This window comes from Notolepis coatsorum (genome assembly GCF_963971535.1).
Source record: "Notolepis coatsorum genome assembly, contig: SCAFFOLD_257, whole genome shotgun sequence".
Taxonomy (NCBI): Eukaryota; Metazoa; Chordata; class Actinopteri; order Aulopiformes; family Paralepididae; genus Notolepis; species Notolepis coatsorum.
Window position 1 is genome coordinate 89,686 of NW_028170534.1, and position 24,290 is coordinate 113,975.

At 47.1% G+C, this 24,290-nt stretch overlaps 1 protein-coding gene across 1 annotated transcript in view; it reads left to right on the plus strand.

Moving 5' to 3' along the window:
• The window catches only part of ruvbl1 (RuvB-like AAA ATPase 1), an 88,060-nt gene that overhangs the window by 22,556 nt on the left and 41,214 nt on the right, over nt 1-24,290 (plus strand). The window contains 1 exon segment of the mRNA XM_084339368.1: nt 12,976-13,127. Coding sequence (XP_084195494.1) covers nt 12,976-13,127 — 152 coding nt within the window.

Consider the following 24,290-nt stretch of genomic DNA (forward strand, 5'->3'; position numbering starts at 1 on the left):
GGGGGGGGGGGGGGCGTCGTTTCTGATTATTGATTACCAATAACCGCGTTAGCCTCATTTGCTGATCGCGTGGATGCCTATCATAACAAGCCCTGATCAGCATGTAATTTACATGAAAAAGATCTTACCGTGCGCCGGTTGGATCATCCAAAGCATTTCCCAGTTATCGATTGCCATCTGGTAGATCCATATGTCCATTGGCTGATGATATATTCCTTTACTGCATAGTGAATTCGGCGTCGCAAAATGTATTCCAAGCTACAGGCTGCACATCCAGAATCCAGCTAACTGGAAACTCCATTGAAAGTAAAAAAAAGATGGCACCGTTCTGCCACAGGGCACACTGCATTATCGAGACAGCGCCCCTAAGAGGATCTGGCCGTTAATGCACTTTTCAGAATTCGAAGAGGAGGGTAGATCTGCAGTGCAGCTCGGTGACATCGAGTAGATTATTACAATGGAATAAAAGCCAAAACAACCTTGCCACGTGGTTGGTCCTCAACCGTTGGATTCGAAACACGGATTTATCCGTGGTTGGCCCCGAAACGGTTAAACATATACGTGAATGAACAAAATTGTGTGTCTGTCTGTGTGTCTCTGTCTCTCTGTGTGTGTGTGTGTGTCTCTGTCTCTGTCTCTCTGTGTGTGTGTCTCTGTCTCTCTGTGTGTGTGTCTCTGTCTCTCTGTGTGTGTGTCTCTGTCTCTCTGTGTGTGTGTCTCTGTCTGTCTCTGTGTGTGTGTCTCTGTCTCTCTGTGTGTGTGTGTCTTTGTGTGCTCCTAAATTTTTTCATTTAGGAGCACATGTGCTCCTTGGGAAAAAGGTTAGCGTAGAGCCCTGGGATGTGGGCGGGCCGTGTGTGGGGTAGGATGTGGGCGGGGCCATGTGGGGTAGGATGTGGGCGGCGTTCTGGATTCAAAATAATGAGCGGATTGATTGAGTCCTCATTCTGTATTGTCTGTGTCTCTGTCTGTGTTAGGGATGGGCGTGAGTCATCGATTACTCGCAGCTATGAGAAATCTTTATTTATTTTTTTACATATTTGTTTCACGTGTAAGATTATAACTGTTTGTTGGTCTCCTTAACACATTCATGGCCATTTGGATGCGTTTTAAAATCACTCTAGACGGCCAGCATTTCTAAACAGACTTGCATAGTCTGTGGGGCTGTTTATAGAGCTAAATCTATACTTTATAGAGACCATAAACCGTCCCTTCAAAATGGCTTAAAGAAATAATTTTTTCATCAATACCTTCTCATTTTATAGCGTCTTGAATATAAGCGTTATACGGGATTTCGGCTGGGATATTTCCTGGAACGCAAGATACAGGGCTAATAGCTACTAACGTTAAATCCAATTGCATTTCGGATATACAGAAGCTACAGTTAAAATTCAAACTGCATATGATCGGTATGATGGTTCACCACGAATGCATGAAAGGGGGGGGGGGGGGGGGGGGCGTTTCTGATTATTGATTACCAATAACCGCGTTAGCCTCATTTGCTGATCGCGTGGATGCCTATCATAACAAGCCCTGATCAGCATGTAATTTACATGAAAAAGATCTTACCGTGCGCCGGTTGGATCATCCAAAGCATTTCCCAGTTATCGATTGCCATCTGGTAGATCCATATGTCCATTGGCTGATGATATATTCCTTTACTGCATAGTGAATTCGGCGTCGCAAAATGTATTCCAAGCTACAGGCTGCACATCCAGAATCCAGCTAACTGGAAACTCCATTGAAAGTAAAAAAAAGATGGCACCGTTCTGCCACAGGGCACACTGCATTATCGAGACAGCGCCCCTAAGAGGATCTGGCCGTTAATGCACTTTTCAGAATTCGAAGAGGAGGGTAGATCTGCAGTGCAGCTCGGTGACATCGAGTAGATTATTACAATGGAATAAAAGCCAAAACAACCTTGCCACGTGGTTGGTCCTCAACCGTTGGATTCGAAACACGGATTTATCCGTGGTTGGCCCCGAAATGGTTAAACATATACGTGAATGAACAAAATTGTGTGTCTGTCTGTGTGTCTCTGTCTCTCTGTGTGTGTGTGTGTCTCTGTCTCTGTGTGTGTGTCTCTGTCTCTCTGTGTGTGTGTCTCTGTCTCTCTGTGTGTGTGTCTCTGTCTCTCTGTGTGTGTGTCTCTGTCTCTCTGTGTGTGTGTCTCTGTCTGTCTCTGTGTGTGTGTCTCTGTCTCTCTGTGTGTGTGTGTGTCTCTGTCTCTGTGTGTGTGTCTCTGTCTCTGTCTCTCTGTGTGTCTCTCTGTGTGTGTGTGTGTCTCTGTCTGTCTTTCTCTGTGTGTGTCTGTGTGTGTCTCTGTGTCTCTCTGTGTGTCTTGATGGCTAGGCTGTGCTCGCTGAGTCTGTACCTAGTCAAGGATCTTCTTAGTTTTGGGTCAGTCACAGTGCTCAGGTATTCTGCCACTGTGTACTCTCTGTTTAGGGCCAAATAGGCCTGCCACGATAACAAATTTTGCTGGGCGATTAATTGCCCCCGAAAATATCGCGATAAGCGATATTATTGCGACCGGTTAGAGAATTTTTTTTTTAGAAATTTATTTCCCAAAACTTTTATTTTGAAGCCCACCGCTCCGTCTTTTCCGGTGTTTAGACTTTTATTTTGAAGCCCACCGACCGGACCGGAAGTATTGTTGTTATTATCCTAGCTTGCTGATGCTGCTGGTGGACTGGGGCCAGCTAACGTTAGATTGCTGATGCTACTACTACTTCGACATGCTGCTAGTGGACTGGGGCCAGCTAACGTTAGCTTGCTGATGCTACTACTACTTCGACATGCTGCTAGTGGACTGGAGCCAGCTAACGTTAGCTTGCTGATGCTGCTGGTAGATCGACATGCTGCTAGTGGACTGGGGCCAGCTAACGTTAGCTTGCTGATGCTACTAGTAGATCGACATGAGCTAATGATAAAACAAATGTTGAGATTGTTGGTGAACAACTAACTTTAAGTTAGTTTTAACGTTAGCTACTAACGTTAAAACGCTAACGTTACACTACAAATAACGCTACTTGGTTAAAAGGAGCAACACTATTGAGAAATGTAGTTAAGCTATGTGGTGTTGCCCCACGGAGCCCCTGTGCTGTGCTCTCTGCTCTGTAGTAAAGCCAGCGGCCCGCCTCCCAACACGGACAGTGACTGACAAGGGGCACTGGTTCCGCCTCATTAAAACAAACGCGCAAATAGCAATTAATCGCGCCCGTCAAAATCATTGCATTAATTTTAATTATCGCGGCAATTAATCGATTTATTGCTTATCGCGGCAGGCCAAATAACATTTCAATTTGCTCTGGTTTTGGGTTGTTTCTTTCCAATGTGTCAGATAGTTTTCTTTTTGTTTTATTATAATCTGGTTTAGTCCAGTGTGGTTTCTGTCTGGTGGCTCTGCTTGTGTTTGTGAGCAGAGTCTCAGGCTATGGTTAGACTAGTGTATTCCTGGCGTTTTTTTATACGTTTTTGACGACGTTTCATGTCCTATCTACACAGAAATGCGTTTTTTGGCGTTTTTTTGTGGATACGGCTGAAATGCAAAATTGTGTTTGCGTTTGGAGATACGCAAAAAAAACGAGTTGACAACAGCGTGTAGTCAGCACGGAGCAGTTGTTGCGAAAACGCCCATGCGCAGTAGATACCATCTGCGTGCCCTTCCGGTGACAACAGTGTGTGTGTTTGGGACAGAGCTCCGTGTCCCAAATAGCTTCAGCTACCATGTGTTGTCAAGTTATTGTTATAAGGACCCCAGTCCAAGCTACAACAGTCTGCATTCCCTTAACAATTGTTTGTATTGAGCCGTATTGTATTGTACCCATATGCAATATGTTAAATAAAGTTTACATCCATTCATTCTGCTAGCATTACCGATTGCATGAGCAGCTGGCTAACGTGAGCTATCAGGATTCAGACCCTGTTAGCTCAGAGTTCCTCTTTCAACTTAACAAGCATTAAACAAAATGGCCCAGTCATCTATTCACCTTTGTTTAATACACACAGCGTTGTCTCTAATGTTATCTAACTACTGATAGCTCGCGATATCATCAGTTTTAGTGCTGGCTAAGTAGCGTGAGCTAACGTTAGCTTCTAGCCACAATGCTATATTGTTATAATGGCATACTCCATTGACGTTAGCATGCAGCTAACAATGCTACCGATCGTTTTTTAGACTAAACTATCCGCTCTTGGTGGTCACTTGTGTTGATGTTAGTTTTGTTTCATCAACAAATGACAGGCAGAACACACAGTGAATGTATCCGTTTTGTTTATTGCACTTTTATTAGGCTTTGCTGAAAAAAGAATTGCTGCATTGAGTAAAAAAAGCAAGATGGTGGCGCGGCATAGGCGCCTGCCTTATTGACATTTTCTTTGCTGGAGCTTCCACCAGGAAGTGTATTGGCACATTCGTTCTGATTGGTTGAAATTCCCCTCATGTTTGCCACCTACTGCCACCTACTGCTTTGGCAGTGTACTACATCAGTGTGCTCGGCTGACAAAAACGGAAAAAAAACGAAAGTGTGACTCAGGCGCACGACGTTGCGGCGATACGCGGCGATACGCATAAGAAAACAATACGAAGATGATACGAAAGGTGTAACCCCAGCCTCAGAACCATCTGGCTGAGTGGGCATCTATCGAGGGTCTCTCTGTAGGTGAGGGCTATGTTGCAGGGCTGTACGCTAAGCTTTTTCACTAGGGGCACACTTGCCCCTAAATTAGAAATTTAGGGGCAAAAAATATGTTTTAGGGGCAAATTTTTTACAATTTTACCATTATAGTGCAAAAAAATATGTTCCTCCTGCCTCATTACTGTGGTCCTTTTATTTAACATTTAAGTGCTTTTGTTGTCAGGTTTGTATCTTTTATAATGAACCAACTAGGGCTGGGCGATATGGCCTAAATATGATATCACGATATTTTCTGACCTTTCGGCGATACACGATACACATCACGATGTTTTTCTTTTTTACCCCAAACAATTCATTATGAGGCTTACCAAGACTGTATGAGTTTGCAAGCTAACATTAAAGACAAAATAAAATACCCATGCATTTAGCATTTTTATATTATATATTAGATTTAGATTATTGGATTATTAGATTATATATTGCATATATTTAGCAATGAGATATTATATGATTTAGATATGAAATATGATGAATTGAAAATGGGGGACCCTGATGTAAACAAGACAAAAGTCTTTCTCTGGTCTGCATCCCCTTAACAATTGTATGTATTGAGCTGTACTGTACCCATTCTGCAATATGTTAATAAAGTTTTAAATCAATCAATCAATAGCATTTTAGCATTTTTATGAAACTACTGTATATTTGTATGTCTCTAAATGTTTTGATGAATTGAAAATGGAGGACCCTTATGTAAAAAAGCCGAAAGTCTTTCTCTGGTCTTCATCCTCCTGTACTGTATTGTACCCATTATGCAATCTGTTAATAAAGTTCTCATTCATTCATTCATTCTGACGGAAAACAGAATAATTTTGATTGACAGTAGAGTCTGCCAATTATGTCACAACGCTTGCACCCGCCCTGCTGTTCTTAGCACCAATCGGCAAGCGCATTAGTTTTTGACTTCCTGAATGCCCTGTGTGTTGACAACAACAAAGCTACTAACATTAGCTCCCCGCGGCCCACGAGTAGGAGACCAGTGCTCTGCAGGATGACTAAATGAGGCATAATGATTTTACCTCAACGAATGTTATAATAAAAGCCTTTCCATACATCTGTCTGATTGAAAACTTTATTAACAGACCGCGGAATGGGCATATCTCAGCACGGGCTGAGATATGAACGAGTAACGTGTGGACCAGATTGACGCGACACAAGGTTTACACAACAGCCCCCACCCCTTGTTTTATTGTATTTGTACCTGTACTACCTGCTGTCAGCTGTTTATCTCTCTCTGTGAGCTTGATTAGCTCACGTTAGCTAGCGTTAGCTCCGCGGCTAACCCTGAACTAAATCAATGACTAGGTTCTAAAGCATTTCGAGTAGTTTTCACTGCACATAGAAGCAGCCAAACAGCGGGAGAATTTCGGGAGCATATGGCCAAAACCCAGTTAGGAACCATCGATTCCCATCCCTACTACTAACTTTACTTTTCTTCATAGCTAAATCAGACAGTCAGCCAGTCTATCAGAGTGAGTGCTCAGTTGATTTTCCCCGCTGATCATACCTGAGTGCTCAGCGTCATCACACGCCTTGGATCATTTAGGAGTGAAATGCGAATGCAAGGCTTGAAATCCCTACTCGCAAGCCCGCCCCCAAATATTATTTACCAATCGCAACGGCCAATTAAAGGGGCAATTTGCGATGAGATCATCGCAGCGTACAGCCCTGTGTTGTGGAGTGTGTCTGGGTCACTTTATTTGAGGTGATTGTGGAATTTAAATGCTCTTTTTTGGATTTTGATGATTAGTGGGTATTTTCCTAGTTCTGCTCTGCATGCATTATTTGGTGTTTTCCGTTGGGTGCGGAGAATGGATTTGCAAAATTCTGCATGCAGAGTCTCAATTGGGTGTTTGTCTTGGTTTGCAAGTGGGCCCCAGACTTCGCAACCATACAGGGAAATGGGTTCTATGACGGAGTCTAATATTTTGAGCCAGATTTTGATTGGAATGTCTAACTTGATGTTCCTTTTTATGGCATAAAAAGCCCTTCTTGCTTTGTCTCTCAGGTCGTTCACAGCTTGGTTGAAGTTCCCTGTGGCGCTGATGCTAAGGCCGAGATAGGTGTAGTTTTTTGTGTGTTCTAGGGAAATTGTGTCTAGGAGGAATTTGTGTTTGTGTTGTTGTAGGCTGGGCCTTTTTTGGAATATCATAATTTTAGTTTTGTTTAGGTTTACTGTCAGTGCCCATGTCTGGGAGAATTTGTGCAGAAGGTCAAGGTGCTGTTGTAGCCCTTCTTTTGTTGGAGACAGCAGCACCAGGTTATTTGCAAACAGTAGGCATTTGACTTCTGTGTTTGCTAGGGGGATGCCAGGTGCTGCAGTTTGTTTTTGCCAGTTCATTTATGTATATGTTGAAGAGGGTTGGACTCAGACTGCACCCCTGTCTGGCTTCCGTAGGGAGAGGCACACGAGATGGCTGCTTGAAGTTGTAGCTCCCGACGGTCGATTGAGATAACCTCTCCAAATTCAAAAGAAAAGCTCAAACAATAATGAAATACTCGGAAATAAATGAGAGGACATAAACTATGAGTCGAAGGAGTCGAAGGAATTGTAAAAAACAGGCGAAAGACGACGAAAACGGCGAGATGGACAAAGTAAGATCAACTAACATGGGTGAAGATGGCGGCGGTGAAAACACGACTGAAACAATTCAAGTGGGACTTGCCAACATTAGCAGAGAGATACGCGACCTTAAGACAGAACTGAAGAACGACTTGAAAACGACACAAGAAGAATTAAAGACAGAACTGATGACAGAACTCAAAGATTTTAAAAAGGAAATTAATCAAGAACTGAGAGCTAACGCACTACAGGCCAAAGCACAAAGCACCAGAATACACGAGGCAGAGGCGCGCATCGGAGAAACAGAAACATGGAATATGACAGTCAAGGAAACACTCCTCATGTCTTTGGAACAGCAGAGAGCCATGCAAGAAGCGCTAACGGACATGGAAGGGAGGTCCAGAAGAACAAATATGCGCATCTATAACGTACCGGAGGGAACGGAGAAAGACTGCCCTCTCCCGGAGTTTATTGATAAGCTGCTAAGAGCTGAGCTCTCACTACCGACAGATACCGACCTGCAGATCCAGCGGGCCCACAGAGCATTGGCTCAAAAGCCAGGACCCGATGCACCACCTAGGTCGATTATAATAAACTTCCTCCAATTCACTACCAAAGAGATGGTCATCGGTAAAGCCTGGAAGAAGAAGATCGAGATCGAGGGCAAACGCTTGTCGTTTGACCATGACTACGCGACGGCGGTGATGCAGAGGAGAAGAGAATATGGTGGCATCAAAAGGGCACTGAAAGTAAACGGGATTCGGTTCTAGACACCCCTCGCTAAGATCCGAATCCACTGGGACTCCGGCACACGTACATATGACAGCGCCGAGGAAGCCGCACAGGATCTGAAGAAGAGAGGAGTCGCTGTGGAGGAGCCAGCCCCCCGCGCTGCTAGAACAGACCAGGACGAGCGACTACAGCGAGGACAACCGTGGCAGCGCGCTGGAAGGAAGGAGAGACACCCGGGAGACGCGAGCGAGAGGGAGAGAGGAATAGCCCAACGAGCAAAGAACAGACTGCAGGACTTTCAATGTACCACCACCAGCAAATAAATCTCAGGGTGAGAAATACATAGCATAATAAGACTGGTGAGTTAAGTCAACGTGACGTGAGTGAACTGCCCGAATATGTCGCGGACTATGGGCTGTATTGTGTTGTTTTGACCGAGTTTTTGTTGGATCTAATGCGGACTAGCTGTAAGCTATTCACGTGAACGCTGAATAGCCCCTTGACCCAAATGACTGGATGACTATTAGTCTCCCTTTTTTTATAGTTTAACAGACTCCACTTGATTATTGAAAGACCGACAAGAGTCAATCAGGCACGCTGTAGGTAGACTAGACACTTTTTCCTTTTTTTTTATAGCTCCTTTTTTTCCGCGGGGGCCTGCACTTGAGTGGAGTCTATCCCCCCACCCCAACGGGACCTAAGCCATGGGATGGCCAGCGAACGTCTGTTTTTGGAAGCCAAGTATTGTTTTTGTTAATGTTACACCTGTTCTCTATGTGTATATGTCTAACTGTTCATGTTTAGTAATGTGTGAATTCTGGGTTGACAGTGTCCGGTTTAAGTTGTTAAAGCACAGATGAGTAGAAACTTTAAGGTGGTATCTATAAATGTAAATGGTCTGGTTAACCCAGTTAAACGGAGCAAAGTCATAACCAAATTGAAACGTGAAAAATCTCAAATTATCTTTTTGCAAGAAACTCATCTCTCTCAGATGGAGCACGAGAAACTCAAGAAATATGGATATAGGAATACGTTCTATAGCTCGTTTAGATCGAGTCATAAACGAGGTGTTTCTATACTAATTCCTAACTCATTAAATTTTGAACTTATGACAGAAACTAATGATAAGGAAGGACGCTATGTCATGATAAAATGCAAATTAGAGGGCAACTTGGTTACGCTGCTGAATGTATATGCCCCACCGGGGAGCAACAAAGGTTTCTATAAATTCATATTTGGTCTGATAGCAGCGGAGTCTGAGGGGATACTAATCTGTGGGGGAGATTTTAATACTATTCTTAGTCGTGAGCTGGACACTACAAGCCATAGGGTGAACAGGACTCCACAGACAAAAATAATGAATGCTTCACTCACAGACTTAGGAATGTTTGATGTATGGCGAGATCTCCACCCATCTGAGAGAGACTACACCCACTATTCTGTTCCTCACTCTGTTTATTCAAGAATTGACTATCTTTTTATGTTTAGAGGTGATAGACATAGGATAATGGATTGTACTTTGGGAACTACTGACATATCAGACCACTCTGCAGTCTATATGACTTTACACTTGGATAGTAGGCCAAGGAACACACTATGTAGGCTTAACACAGGAATATTGAACAACAAAACAATTGTTGAAAGTATTAGGACCGAATTAAAAACATATATAGAGATTAATGACAATGGTGAGGTTAATCCAGTGATTGTTTGGGATGCCGCAAAAGCTGTGCTAAGGGGGAAAATGATTGCCATCACAGCAACACTGAAGAAGACGAAAGAACGCAAATATCAGGATCTAACCCAAAAATTTACATCTATAGAGCAACAGCATAAAAATACTCCAACTAGTCAGCTGCTACAGCAAATTAGGGAAACAAGAAAATTGATTGACGAAGTCTATAAAGATGACATTGAGAAAAAATCTAGATTTTTACGTCAAACATATTATGAATCAGGCCCAAAGGCTACTAGATTATTGGCCAGAAGGTTGCGAAAGCAACAGACACAAAATACAATTAATAAGATTAAAGATCCCTTAACTGGAGTAGTGTCCAGTAATTTGGGAGATATAGAGAAGGCCTTTGAATCATACTACAAAAACCTATATACACAACCAGCACAAATAGATAGTGAAGCCACTATTGCATTCCTGAGATCTCTTGACCTGCCCTCAATTGGCAAAATGCAGAACAAAATTATGACTGCAGAAATCACTATAGAGGAGTTAGACAGGACAATATCTAATCTTAAAACTAACAAATCGCCAGGTAGTGACGGCCTTCCAGCAGAATGGTACAAAGCTTTTCGCCAGGAGATCATGCCATTGCTGGTGGCCTCATTTAACTACACTCTTAGAGAGGGCATCCCCCCTCCCTCCTGGAGGGAGGCGACTATAACAGTACTTCCCAAGGAGGGTAAAGATAAGGAATTATGTAGTTCGTTTAGACCAATATCGATCCTTAATTTGGATTATAAGCTGTACGCCTCCATTATCACAAAAAGATTAGAACAGTTTTTGCCAGACCTAATAAGCACGGACCAAACTGGATTTATATCTGGTCGCCAAACCCAGGATAACTTAAGACGAACACTACATATTATGAATCAGATTAAACAAACCAACGTTTATTCTGCCTTGTTAAGTCTGGATGCGGAAAAGGCGTTTGATTGTGTGAGCTGGGACTATTTATTCTTGGTACTAGAAAGGTTCGGATTCAAGGAAGATGCAATTAGGTGTTTTAAAACACTATATACAAGACCCACAGCGAGAATAAAAGTAAACGTCGGTTAACAAATCCGATCGCCCTAGAACGCGGTACACGCCAAGGTTGTCCATGTAGCCCTGCCCTGTTCGCGATTTTCATTGAACCGCTAGCCCAAGCAATTAGGGAAGACCCCAATATAACGGGTATTAATATAAAAGAAACGGAGCATAAGATAGCATTATACGCGGATGATGTCTTAATTTACTTAAAAAACCCCAGTCTGAGCCTCCCTAGACTAATGGACCTTATTGAAACCTATGGTCAACATTCGGGATACAAACTAAATATAGGAAAAACACAGATACTTACATATAACTATACCCCCCCAAGAGAAATAAAAGAAAACTACAATTTAAATTGGAACATGAAGTCCATAAAATATCTGGGAGTAAGGCTGACTAAGGACTTAACAAAATTGTATGAAGCAAATTACCAGCCCCTAAACACACAAATTAAAAAAGATATAGAAAGATGGTCATTAGCCCCCCTGGATTTCACCTCCAGAATAGACTCAGTAAAATGAACGTAGTCCCTAGACTACTATATCTTTTCCAGTCCTTGCCGGTGGAAATCCCTGCTAAACAGTTTAACGAGTGGGACAGGATGATTTCTAGATTCATATGGAGCGGGAAGAAACCGAGAATTAGGTTCCGGACACTCCAACTCCCTAAAGAGAAGGGAGGCATGTCCCTCCCAAATCTGAAGGAGTATTACTATGCAGCGCAAATAAGACCTTTGGTCTGTTGGTGTGAAAGGGACTACGAAGCGAAGTGGAAGGACATTGAAGTGAAATCACTTGATATACCACTCCAGACAGTAATTGGTGATAGACAGCAGGCCAAGACCCTATATAGAAACTTAAACCCATTTATTGTACACACCCTACAGACATGGTTCAAAACTGTGAAACAATTCAAGTTAGAAAAAAGGATTAAGATCTTGAGGTGGTTTGCCTTCGATTTAGGATTTAAACCAAGAATGTATGATCAAACATTTAAGGAATGGGCTCTCCGAGGTATTACCTCATTCAGCACAATGGTAGAGAATGGAGAACTTGTGAGCTTTCAAACCTTGAAAGATACATACGGTTTGGATAAACACGACTTCTTCAGATACCTACAACTACGCCAGTACTTTCTAAAAGAGGTAAAGGTGTCTGAGCCCAATACCCCAATAGACAGTGTTATTCAGATATTCATTCAGGCATACAGGGACAAGATGAGTAAAACTGTGTCAAAATTGTATAATAGCTTTGTTCAGGCCAGAACTGACTCCACAAGTTACATTAAGACAAATTGGGAAAAGGAATCAAATATTGAAATAACCGAAGACGAATGGGAGAACATGTGCAGAACTCAATGTAGCTCGACTAATTCAAAAACATGGAGAGAATTCTGCTGGAAAAACTTGACTAGATTCTTCATAACTCCCAAAATCAAATCCCGACAAGTAGGCATAGAGCAACCATGTTGGAGACAGTGCGGCCAGAGGGAGGCAAACCACTCTCATATCTTTTGGAATTGTCCAGGAATTCAACGTTATTGGCAAGATGTTCACTCCACCATGCAGGTTATATTGAATTTTAAGATACCGGAGACCTTCTCCTATTTGTACCTGGGTAACTTACCTGAGGAATTGGTAGGAGGAGACAGATATTTGATGAAAATATTTTTAGCAGCAAGTAAGAAAGCGATCACGCGTCTCTGGTATCAACAAGAACCTCCAACAAAAGAAAAATGGTTGGCCATTATAGGTGAAATATACACAATGGAAAGACTTACTTTTACTCTCAGATTACAGGAAGAGAAAGGTTTGAAGTACTGGGAAAAGTGGGACTTTTATATGATAATGACGACAACCAGTGGATGATGTATTGATGTATAGTTGTAAAGAATATTTGCCATACCTATAGGGAAAGTAAGAGAATTGAGAACTCAGCATGTGAAAAGTATATTTTTGTAAAGTGACACTAATAATGCAGCCCGGGATTGTGTTTTTGTTATGTCTTGTTGTTTGTGATTGTTTGCTTATTGTGAAAAACAATAAAAAGAAAGTTATAAAAAAAAAAAAAGACTGCACCCCTGTCTAACCCCACGGCTTAAACTCTGTGTTTTTCCTCAATCCTCTCTCTCTCTCTCTATCTCTCTCTCTCTCTCTCCCTCTTTCTCTCTCTCTCTCTCTGTCTCTCTCTCTGTCTCTCTCTCTCTCTCTGCAGGGCTGCGTATAAAGGAGACTAAGGAGGTGTACGAGGGGGAGGTGACGGAGCTGAGTCCCTGTGAGACGGAGAACCCCATGGGAGGCTACGGCAAGACCATCAGCCACGTCATCATCGGCCTCAAGACGGGGAGGGGCACCAAGCAACTGAAGGTGAGGGGGGGAGGGGAGGGGCACCAAGCAGCTGAAGGTGAGGGGGGGGGGGGGGGGGGGGGCACCAAGCAACTGAAGGTGAGGGGGGGGGGAGGGGAGGGGCACCAAGCAGCTGAAGGTGAGGGGGGGGGGGGGGGGGCACCAAGCAGCTGAAGGTGAGGGGGGGAGGGGAGGGGCACCAAGCAACTGAAGGTGAGGGGGGGAGGGGAGGGGCACCAAGCAGCTGAAGGTGAGGGGGGGGGGGGGGGGGGCACCAAGCAACTGAAGGTGAGGGGGGGGGGAGGGGAGGGGCACCAAGCAGCTGAAGGTGAGGGGGGGGGGGGGGGGGCACCAAGCAACTGAAGGTGAGGGGGGGGGGGGGGGGGGGCACCAAGCAACTGAAGGTGAGGGGGGGGGGAGGGGAGGGGCACCAAGCAGCTGAAGGTGAGGGGGGGGGGGGGGCACCAAGCAACTGAAGGTGAGGGGGGGGGGGGGAGGGGCACCAAGCAGCTGAAGGTGAGGGGGGGGGGGGGGGGCACCAAGCAACTGAAGGTGAGGGGGGGGGGGGGGGGGCACCAAGCAGCTGAAGGTGAGGGGGGAGGGGAGGGGGAGGGGCACCAAGCAACTGAAGGTGAGGGGGGGGGGGGGGGCACCAAGCAACTGAAGGTGAGGGGGGGGGGAGGGGAGGGGCACCAAGCAGCTGAAGGTGAGGGGGGGAGGGGAGGGGCACCAAGCAACTGAAGGTGAGGGGGGAGGGGAGGGGCACCAAGCAGCTGAAGGTGAGGGGGGGGGGGGGGGCACCAAGCAACTGAAGGTGAGGGGGAGGGGAGGGGCACCAAGCAGCTGAAGGTGAGGGGGGGGGGGGGGCACCAAGCAACTGAAGGTGAGGGGGGGGGAGGGGAGGGGCACCAAGCAGGTGAGGGGGGGGGGGGGGGCACCAAGCAACTGAAGGTGAGGGGGGGGGGGGAGGGGCACCAAGCAGCTGAAGGGGGGGGGGGGGGCACCAAGCAACTGAAGGTGAGGGGGGGGGGGGGGGGCACCAAGCAGCTGAAGGTGAGGGGGGAGGGGAGGGGCACCAAGCAGCTGAAGGTGAGGGGGGGGAGGGAAGGGGCACCAAGCAGCTGAAGGTGAGGGGGGGGGGGGGGAGGGGAGGGGCACCAAGCAACTGAAGGTGAGGGGGGGAGGGGAGGGGCACCAAGCAGCTGAAGGTGAGGGGGGGGGGGGCACCAAGCAACTGAAGGTGAGGGGGGAGGGGCACCAAGCAGCTGAAGGTGAGGGGGGGAGGGGGGCACCAAGCAACTGAAGGTGAGGGGGGGGGGGGGGGCACCAAGCAGCTGAAGGTGAGGGGGGGGGGGGCACCAAGCAACTGAAGGTGAGGGGGAGGGGCACCAAGCAACTGAAGGTGAGGGGGGGGGGGCACCAAGCAACTGAAGGTGAGGGGGGGGGGGGCACCAAGCAACTGAAGGTGAGGGGGGGGGGGGGGCACCAAGCAGCTGAAGGTGAGGGGGGAGGGGCACCAAGCAACTGAAGGTGAGGGGGGGGGGGGCACCAAGCAGCTGAGGGGGGGGGCACCAAGCAACTGAAGGGGGGGGAGGGGAGGGGCACCAAGCAACTGAAGGTGAGGGGGGGGGGGGCACCAAGCAGCTGAAGGTGAGGGGGGGGGGGGCACCAAGCAACTGAAGGTGAGGGGGGGGGGGCACCAAGCAGCTGAAGGTGAGGGGGGGGGGGCACCAAGCAACTGAAGGTGAGGGGGGGGGGGCACCAAGCAGCTGAGGGGGGGGGCACCAAGCAACTGAAGGTGAGGGGGGGGGGGCACCAAGCAGCTGAGGGGGGGGGGCACCAAGCAACTGAAGGTGAGGGGGGGGGGGGCACCAAGCAGCTGAGGGGGGGGGGCACCAAGCAACTGAAGGGGGGGGAGGGGGGCACCAAGCAACTGAAGGTGAGGGGGGGGGGGGCACCAAGCAGCTGAAGGTGAGGGGGGGAGGGGCACCAAGCAGTTGAAGGTGAGGGGGGGGAGGGGCACCAAGTAACTGAAGGTGAGGGGGGGGAGGGGCACCAAGTAACTGAAGGTGAGGGGGGGGGGGCACCAAGCAGCTGAGGGGGGGGGGCACCAAGCAACTGAAGGGGGGGGAGGGGAGGGGCACCAAGCAACTGAAGGTGAGGGGGGGGGGGGGGCACCAAGCAGCTGAAGGTGAGGGGGGGGGGGGGCACCAAGCAACTGAAGGTGAGGGGGGGGGGGGCACCAAGCAACTGAAGGTGAGGGGGGGGGGGCACCAAGCAGCTGAAGGTGAGGGGGGGGGGGGGGCACCAAGCAGTTGAAGGTGAGGGGGGGGAGGGGCACCAAGCAACTGAAGGTGTGGGGGGGGGGGGCACCAAGCAGCTGAGGGGGGGGGGCACCAAGCAACTGAAGGTGAGTGGGGGGGGCACCAAGCAGCTGAAGGTGAGGGGGGGGGGGGCACCAAGCAGTTGAAGGTGAGGGGGGGGAGGGGCACCAAGTAACTGAAGGTGAGGGGGGGGGGGGCACCAAGCAGCTGAGGGGGGGGGGGCACCAAGCAACTGAAGGTGAGGGGGGGGGGGGAGGCACCAAGCAACTGAAGGTGAGGGGGGGGGGGGGCACCAAGCAGCTGAAGGTGAGGGGGGGGGGGGGGCACCAAGTGACTGAAGGTGTGGGGGGGGGGGGGGGCACCAAGCAGCTGAGGGGGGGGGGCACCAAGCAACTGAAGGTGAGGGGGGGGGGGGCACCAAGCAGTTGAAGGTGAGGGGGGGGGGGGCACCAAGCAGCTGAAGGTGAGGGGGGGGGGGCACCAAGCAGTTGAAGGTGAGGGGGGGGGGGGCACCAAGCAGTTGAAGGTGAGGGGGGGGAGGGGCACCAAGTAACTGAAGGTGAGGGGGGGGGGGGGCACCAAGCAGCTGAGGGGGGGGGGCACCAAGCAACTGAAGGGGGGGGAGGGGAGGGGCACCAAGCAACTGAAGGTGAGGGGGGGGGGGGGGCACCAAGCAACTGAAGGTGAGGGGGGGAGGGGCACCAAGCAGCTGAAGGTGAGGGGGGGGGGCACCAAGCAACTGAAGGTGAGTGGGGGGAGGGGCACCAAGCAACTGAAGGTGAGGGGGGGGGGGGGGGCACCAAGCAGCTGAAGGTGAGGGGGGGGGGCACCAAGCAACTGAAGGTGAGTGGGGGGAGGGGCACCAAGCAACTGAAGGTGAGGGGGGGGGCACCAAGCAGCTGAAGGTGAGGGGGGGAGGGGAGGGGCACCAAGCAACTGAAGGTGAGGGGGGGGGGGCACCAAGCAGCTGAAGGTGTGGGGGGGGAGGGGAGGGGCACCAAGCAACTGAAGGTGAGGGGGGGGGGGGCACCAAGCAGCTGAAGGTGAGGGGGGAGGGGCACCAAGCAGCTGAAGGTGAGGGGGGGGGGGGCACCAAGCAGCTGAAGGTGAGGGGGGGGCACCAAGCAGCTGAAGGTGAGGGGGGGAGGGGCACCAAGCAGCTGAAGGTGAGGGGGGGGGCCACCAAGCAGCTGAAGGTGAGGGGGGGAGGGGCACCAAGCAACTGAAGGTGAGGGGGGGAGGGGCACCAAGCAACTGTCTCCTCCTCAGTGTTTAACTCTTCTGTCTCCTCCTCAGTGTTTAACTCTTCTGTCTCCTCAGTGTTTAACTCTCCTGTCTCCTCCTCAGTGTTTAACTCTTCTGTCTCCTCAGTGTTTAACTCTTCTGTCTCCTCCTCAGTGTTTAACTCTTCTGTCTCCTCCTCAGTGTTTAACTCTCCTGTCTCCTCCTCAGTGTTTAACTCTCCTGTCTCCTCCTCAGTGTTTAACTCTCCTGTCTCCTCCTCAGTGTTTAACTCTTCTGTCTCCTCGGTATTTAACTCTTCTGTCTCCTCCTCAGTGTTTAACTCTTCTGTCTCCTCAGTGTTTAACTCTTCTGTCTCCTCAGTGTTTAACTCTTCTGTCTCCTCCTCAGTGTTTAACTATTCTGTCTCCTCAGTGTTTAACTCTCCTGTCTCCTCCTCAGTGTTTAACTCTTCTGTCTCCTCAGTGTTTAACTCTTCTGTCTCCTCCTCAGTGTTTAACTCTTCTGTCTCCTCCTCAGTGTTTAACTCTCCTGTCTCCTCAGTGTTTAACTCTCCTGTCTCCTCCTCAGTGTTTAACTCTCCTGTCTCCTCCTCAGTGTTTAACTCTTCTGTCTCCTCGGTGTTTAACTCTTCTGTCTCCTCCTCAGTGTTTAACTCTTCTGTCTCCTCAGTGTTTAACTCTTCTGTCTCCTCAGTGTTTAACTCTTCTGTCTCCTCAGTGTTTAACTCTTCTGTCTCCTCCTCAGTGTTTAACTCTCCTGTCTCCTCCTCAGTGTTTAACTCTTCTGTCTCCTCAGTGTTTAACTCTTCTGTCTCCTCCTCAGTGTTTAACTCTTCTGTCTCCTCAGTGTTTAACTCTCCTGTCTCCTCCTCGGTGTTTAACTCTTCTGTCTCCTCAGTGTTTAACTCTCCTGTCTCCTCCTCGGTGTTTAACTCTTCTGTCTCCTCAGTGTTTAACTCTTCTGTCTCCTCAGTGTTTAACTCTCCTGTCTCCTCCTCAGTGTTTAACTCTTCTGTCTCCTCAGTGTTTAACTCTTCTGTCTCCTCAGTGTTTTAACTCTTCTGTCTCCTCAGTGTTTAACTCTTCTGTCTCCTCAGTGTTTAACTCTCCTGTCTCCTCAGTGTTTAACTCTTCTGTCTCCTCGGTGTTTAACTCTTCTGTCTCCTCCTCAGTGTTTAACTCTTCTGTCTCCTCAGTGTTTAACTCTTCTGTCTCCTCAGTGTTTAACTCTCCTGTCTCCTCAGTGTTTAACTCTTCTGTCTCAGTGTTTAACTCTCCTGTCTCCTCCTCAGTGTTTAACTCTTCTGTCTCCTCAGTGTTTAACTCTTCTGTCTCCTCAGTGTTTTAACTCTTCTGTCTCCTCAGTGTTTAACTCTTCTGTCTCCTAAGTGTTTAACTCTTCTGTCTCCTCCTCAGTGTTTAACTCTTCTGTCTCCTCAGTGTTTAACTCTTCTGTCTCCTCCTCAGTGTTTAACTCTCCTGTCTCCTCAGTGTTTAACTCTTCTGTCTCCTCCTCAGTGTTTAACTCTTCTGTCTCCTCAGTGTTTAACTCTTCTGTCTCCTCAGTGTTTAACTCTTCTGTCTCCTCGGTGTTTAACTCTTCTGTCTCCTCAGTGTTTAACTCTCCTGTCTCCTCAGTGTTTAACTCTTCTGTCTCCTCAGTGTTTAACTCTTCTGTCTCCTCAGTGTTTAACTCTTCTGTCTCCTCAGTGTTTAACTCTTCTGTCTCCTCCTCAGTGTTTAACTCTTCTGTCTCCTCAGTGTTTAACTCTTCTGTCTCCTCAGTGTTTAACTCTTCTGTCTCCTCCTCAGTGTTTAACTCTTCTGTCTCCTCCTCAGTGTTTAACTCTCCTGTCTCCTCAGTGTTTAACTCTTCTGTCTCCTCAGTGTTTAACTCTTCTGTCTCCTCAGTGTTTAACTCTTCTGTCTCCTCAGTGTTTAACTCTTCTGTCTCCTCAGTGTTTAACTCTTCTGTCTCCTCAGTGTTTAACTCTCCTGTCTCCTCAGTGTTTAACTCTTCTGTCTCCTCAGTGTTTAACTCTTCTGTCTCCTCAGTGTTTAACTCTCCTGTCTCCTCAGTGTTTAACTATTCTGTCTCCTCCTCAGTGTTTAACTCTTCTGTCTCCTCCTCAGTGTTTAACTCTTCTGTCTCCTCCTCAGTGTTTAACTCTTCTGTCTCCTCAGTGTTTAACTCTCCTGTCTCCTCCTCAGTGTTTAACTCTCCTGTCTCCTCCTCAGTGTTTAACTCTTCTGTCTCCTCAGTGTTTAACTCTCCTGTCTCCTCAGTGTTTAACTCTTCTGTCTCCTCCTCAGTGTTTAACTCTTCTGTCTCCTCAGTGTTTAACTCTCCTGTCTCCTCCTCAGTGTTTAACTCTTCTGTCTCCTCAGTGTTTAACTCTTCTGTCTCCTCCTCAGTGTTTAACTCTTCTGTCTCCTCAGTGTTTAACTCTTCTGTCTCCTCAGTGTTTAACTCTTCTGTCTCCTCAGTGTTTAACTCTTCTGTCTCCTCAGTGTTTAACTCTTCTGTCTCCTCCTCAGTGTTTAACTCTTCTGTCTCCTCATCAGTGTTTAACTCTCCTGTCTCCTCAGTGTTTAACTCTTCTGTCTCCTCAGTGTTTAACTCTCCTGTCTCCTCAGTGTTTAACTCTTCTGTCTCCTCTGTGTTTAACTCTTTCTGTCTCCTCAGTGTTTAACTCTTCTGTCTCCTCAGTGTTTAACTCTCCTGTCTCCTCAGTGTTTAACTCTTCTGTCTCCTCAGTGTTTAACTCTTCTGTCTCCTCCTCAGTGTTTAACTCTTCTCCCGTCTCCTCAGTGTTTAACTCTTCTCCCCGTCTCCTCAGTGTTTAACTCTTCTCCCGTCTCCTCAGTGTTTAACTCTCCTGTCTCCTCAGTGTTTAACTCTTCTCCCGTCTCCTCAGTGTTTAACTCTCCTGTCTCCTCCTCAGTGTTTAACTCTTCTGTCTCCTCCTCAGTGTTTAACTCTTCTGTCTCCTCAGTGTTTAACTCTTCTGTCTCCTCAGTGTTTAACTCTTCTGTCTCCTCAGTGTTTAACTCTTCTGTCTCCTCAGTGTTTAACTCTTCTGTCTCCTCAGTGTTTAACTCTTCTGTCTCCTCAGTGTTTAACTCTCCTGTCTCCTCAGTGTTTAACTCTTCTGTCTCCTCCTCAGTGTTTAACTCTTCTGTCTCCTCCTCAGTGTTTAACTCTTCTGTCTCCTCAGTGTTTAACTCTCCTGTCTCCTCAGTGTTTAACTCTTCTGTCTCCTCCTCAGTGTTTAACTCTTCTGTCTCCTCCTCAGTGTTTAACTCTTCTGTCTCCTCAGTGTTTAACTCTCCTGTCTCCTCAGTGTTTAACTCTTCTGTCTCCTCAGTGTTTAACTCTTCTGTCTCCTCAGTGTTTAACTCTTCTGTCTCCTCAGTGTTTAACTCTTCTGTCTCCTCAGTGTTTAACTCTTCTGTCTCCTCCTCAGTGTTTAACTCTTCTGTCTCCTCCTCAGTGTTTAACTCTTCTGTCTCCTCCTCAGTGTTTAACTCTTCTGTCTCCTCAGTGTTTAACTCTCCTGTCTCCTCAGTGTTTAACTCTTCTGTCTCCTCCTCAGTGTTTAACTCTCCTGTCTCCTCAGTGTTTAACTCTTCTGTCTCCTCCTCAGTGTTTAACTCTTCTGTCTCCTCAGTGTTTAACTCTCCTGTCTCCTCAGTGTTTAACTCTTCTGTCTCCTCCTCAGTGTTTAACTCTTCTGTCTCCTCAGTGTTTAACTCTCCTGTCTCCTCAGTGTTTAACTCTTCTGTCTCCTCAGTGTTTAACTCTCCTGTCTCCTCAGTGTTTAACTCTCCTGTCTCCTCAGTGTTTAACTCTCCTGTCTCCTCAGTGTTTAACTCTTCTGTATCCTCCTCTGTTTAACTCTCCTGTCTCCTCCTCAGTGTTTAACTCTTCTGTCTCCTCCTCAGTGTTTAACTCTTCTGTCTCCTCCTCAGTGTTTAACTCTTCTGTCTCCTCAGTGTTTAACTCTTCTGTCTCCTCCTCAGTGTTTAACTCTCCTGTCTCCTCAGTGTTTAACTCTCCTGTCTCCTCAGTGTTTAACTCTTCTGTCTCCTCCTCTGTTTAACTCTTCTGTCTCCTCCTCAGTGTTTAACTCTTCTGTCTCCTCAGTGTTTAACTCTCCTGTCTCCTCAGTGTTTAACTCTCCTGTCTCCTCAGTGTTTAACTCTTCTGTCTCCTCGGTGTTTAACTCTTCTGTCTCCTCAGTGTTTAACTCTCCTGTCTCCTCAGTGTTTAACTCTCCTGTCTCCTCCTCAGTGTTTAACTCTTCTGTCTCCTCAGTGTTTAACTCTCCTGTCTCCTCCTCAGTGTTTAACTCTTCTGTCTCCTCAGTGTTTAACTCTTCTGTCTCCTCAGTGTTTAACTCTTCTGTCTCCTCCTCAGTGTTTAACTCTTCTGTCTCCTCCTCAGTGTTTAACTCTCCTGTCTCCTCCTCAGTGTTTAACTCTCCTGTCTCCTCAGTGTTTAACTCTTCTGTCTCCTCCTCAGTGTTTAACTCTCCTGTCTCCTCAGTGTTTAACTCTTCTGTCTCCTCAGTGTTTAACTCTTCTGTCTCCTCAGTGTTTAACTCTCCTGTCTCCTCAGTGTTTAACTCTTCTGTCTCCTCAGTGTTTAACTCTTCTGTCTCCTCCTCAGTGTTTAACTCTCCTGTCTCCTCAGTGTTTAACTCTTCTGTCTCCTCAGTGTTTAACTCTTCTGTCTCCTCAGTGTTTAACTCTCCTGTCTCCTCAGTGTTTAACTCTTCTGTCTCCTCCTCTGTTTAACTCTTCTGTCTCCTCCTCAGTGTTTAACTCTTCTGTCTCCTCAGTGTTTAACTCTCCTGTCTCCTCAGTGTTTTAACTCTTCTGTCTCCTCAGTGTTTAACTCTTCTGTCTCCTCCTCAGTGTTTAACTCTTCTGTCTCCTCCTCAGTGTTTAACTCTTCTGTCTCCTCAGTGTTTAACTCTTCTGTCTCCTCAGTGTTTAACTCTTCTGTCTCCTCCTCAGTGTTTAACTCTTCTGTCTCCTCAGTGTTTAACTCTTCTGTCTCCTCCTCAGTGTTTAACTCTTCTGTCTCCTCAGTGTTTAACTCTCCTGTCTCCTCAGTGTTTAACTCTTCTGTCTCCTCAGTGTTTAACTCTTCTGTCTCCTCAGTGTTTAACTCTTCTGTCTCCTCCTCAGTGTTTAACTCTTCTGTCTCCTCAGTGTTTAACTCTCCTGTCTCCTCCTCAGTGTTTAACTCTCCTGTCTCCTCCTCAGTGTTTAACTCTCCTGTCTCCTCAGTGTTTAACTCTCCTGTCTCCTCCTCAGTGTTTAACTCTCCTGTCTCCTCAGTGTTTAACTCTTCTGTCTCCTCAGTGTTTAACTCTTCTGTCTCCTCAGTGTTTAACTCTTCTGTCTCCTCAGTGTTTAACTCTTCCGTCTCCTCAGTGTTTAACTCTTCTGTCTCCTCAGTGTTTAACTCTTCTGTCTCCTCAGTGTTTAACTCTTCCGTCTCCTCAGTGTTTAACTCTTCTGTCTCCTCAGTGTTTAACTCTTCTGTCTCCTCAGTGTTTAACTCTCCTGTCTCCTCAGTGTTTAACTCTTCTGTCTCCTCCTCAGTGTTTAACTCTTCTGTCTCCTCAGTGTTTAACTCTTCTGTCTCCTCAGTGTTTAACTCTTCTGTCTCCTCAGTGTTTAACTCTTCTGTCTCCTCCTCAGTGTTTAACTCTTTCTGTCTCCTCCTCAGTGTTTAACTCTTTCTGTCTCCTCCTCAGTGTTTAACTCTTCTGTCTCCTCAGTGTTTAACTCTCCTGTCTCCTCAGTGTTTAACTCTTCTGTCTCCTCAGTGTTTAACTCTCCTGTCTCCTCAGTGTTTAACTCTCCTGTCTCCTCCTCAGTGTTTAACTCTTCTGTCTCCTCCTCAGTGTTTAACTCTTCTGTCTCCTCAGTGTTTAACTCTTCTGTCTCCTCAGTGTTTAACTCTCCTGTCTCCTCAGTGTTTAACTCTTCTGTCTCCTCAGTGTTTAACTCTTCTGTCTCCTCAGTGTTTAACTCTCCTGTCTCCTCAGTGTTTAACTCTCCTGTCTCCTCAGTGTTTAACTCTCCTGTCTCCTCCTCAGTGTTTAACTCTTCTGTCTCCTCCTCAGTGTTTAACTCTCCTGTCTCCTCAGTGTTTAACTCTTCTGTCTCCTCAGTGTTTAACTCTTCTGTCTCCTCCTCAGTGTTTAACTCTTCTGTCTCCTCCTCAGTGTTTAACTCTCCTGTCTCCTCAGTGTTTAACTCTCCTGTCTCCTCAGTGTTTAACTCTTCTGTCTCCTCAGTGTTTAACTCTTCTGTCTCCTCAGTGTTTAACTCTTCTGTCTCCTCCTCAGTGTTTAACTCTCCTGTCTCCTCCTCAGTGTTTAACTCTTCTGTCTCCTCAGTGTTTAACTCTTCTGTCTCCTCAGTGTTTAACTCTTCTGTCTCCTCAGTGTTTAACTCTTCTGTCTCCTCAGTGTTTAACTCTCCTGTCTCCTCAGTGTTTAACTCTTCTGTCTCCTCAGTGTTTAACTCTTCTGTCTCCTCCTCAGTGTTTAACTCTTCTGTCTCCTCAGTGTTTAACTCTTCTGTCTCCTCAGTGTTTAACTCTTCTGTCTCCTCAGTGTTTAACTCTTCTGTCTCCTCCTCAGTGTTTAACTCTTTCTGTCTCCTCCTCAGTGTTTAACTCTCCTGTCTCCTCAGTGTTTAACTCTTCTGTCTCCTCAGTGTTTAACTCGTCTGTCTCCTCAGTGTTTAACTCTCCTGTCTCCTCAGTGTTTAACTCTTCTGTCTCCTCCTCAGTGTTTAACTCTTCTGTCTCCTCAGTGTTTAACTCTTTCTGTCTCCTCCTCAGTGTTTAACTCTCCTGTCTCCTCAGTGTTTAACTCTTCTGTCTCCTCAGTGTTTAACTCGTCTGTCTCCTCAGTGTTTAACTCTCCTGTCTCCTCAGTGTTTAACTCTTCTGTCTCCTCCTCAGTGTTTAACTCTTCTGTCTCCTCAGTGTTTAACTCTCCTGTCTCCTCAGTGTTTAACTCTCCTGTCTCCTCAGTGTTTAACTCTTCTGTCTCCTCAGTGTTTAACTCTCCTGTCTCCTCAGTGTTTAACTCTTCTGTCTCCTCAGTGTTTAACTCTTCTGTCTCCTCAGTGTTTAACTCTTCTGTCTCCTCCTCAGTGTTTAACTCTTCTGTCTCCTCAGTGTTTAACTCTTCTGTCTCCTCAGTGTTTAACTCTTCTGTCTCCTCCTCAGTGTTTAACTCTCCTGTCTCCTCAGTGTTTAACTCTTCTGTCTCCTCAGTGTTTAACTCTTCTGTCTCCTCAGTGTTTAACTCTTCTGTCTCCTCAGTGTTTAACTCTCCTGTCTCCTCAGTGTTTAACTCTTCTGTCTCCTCAGTGTTTAACTCGTCTGTCTCCTCAGTGTTTAACTCTCCTGTCTCCTCAGTGTTTAACTCTTCTGTCTCCTCCTCAGTGTTTAACTCTTCTGTCTCCTCAGTGTTTAACTCTTTCTGTCTCCTCCTCAGTGTTTAACTCTCCTGTCTCCTCAGTGTTTAACTCTTCTGTCTCCTCAGTGTTTAACTCGTCTGTCTCCTCAGTGTTTAACTCTC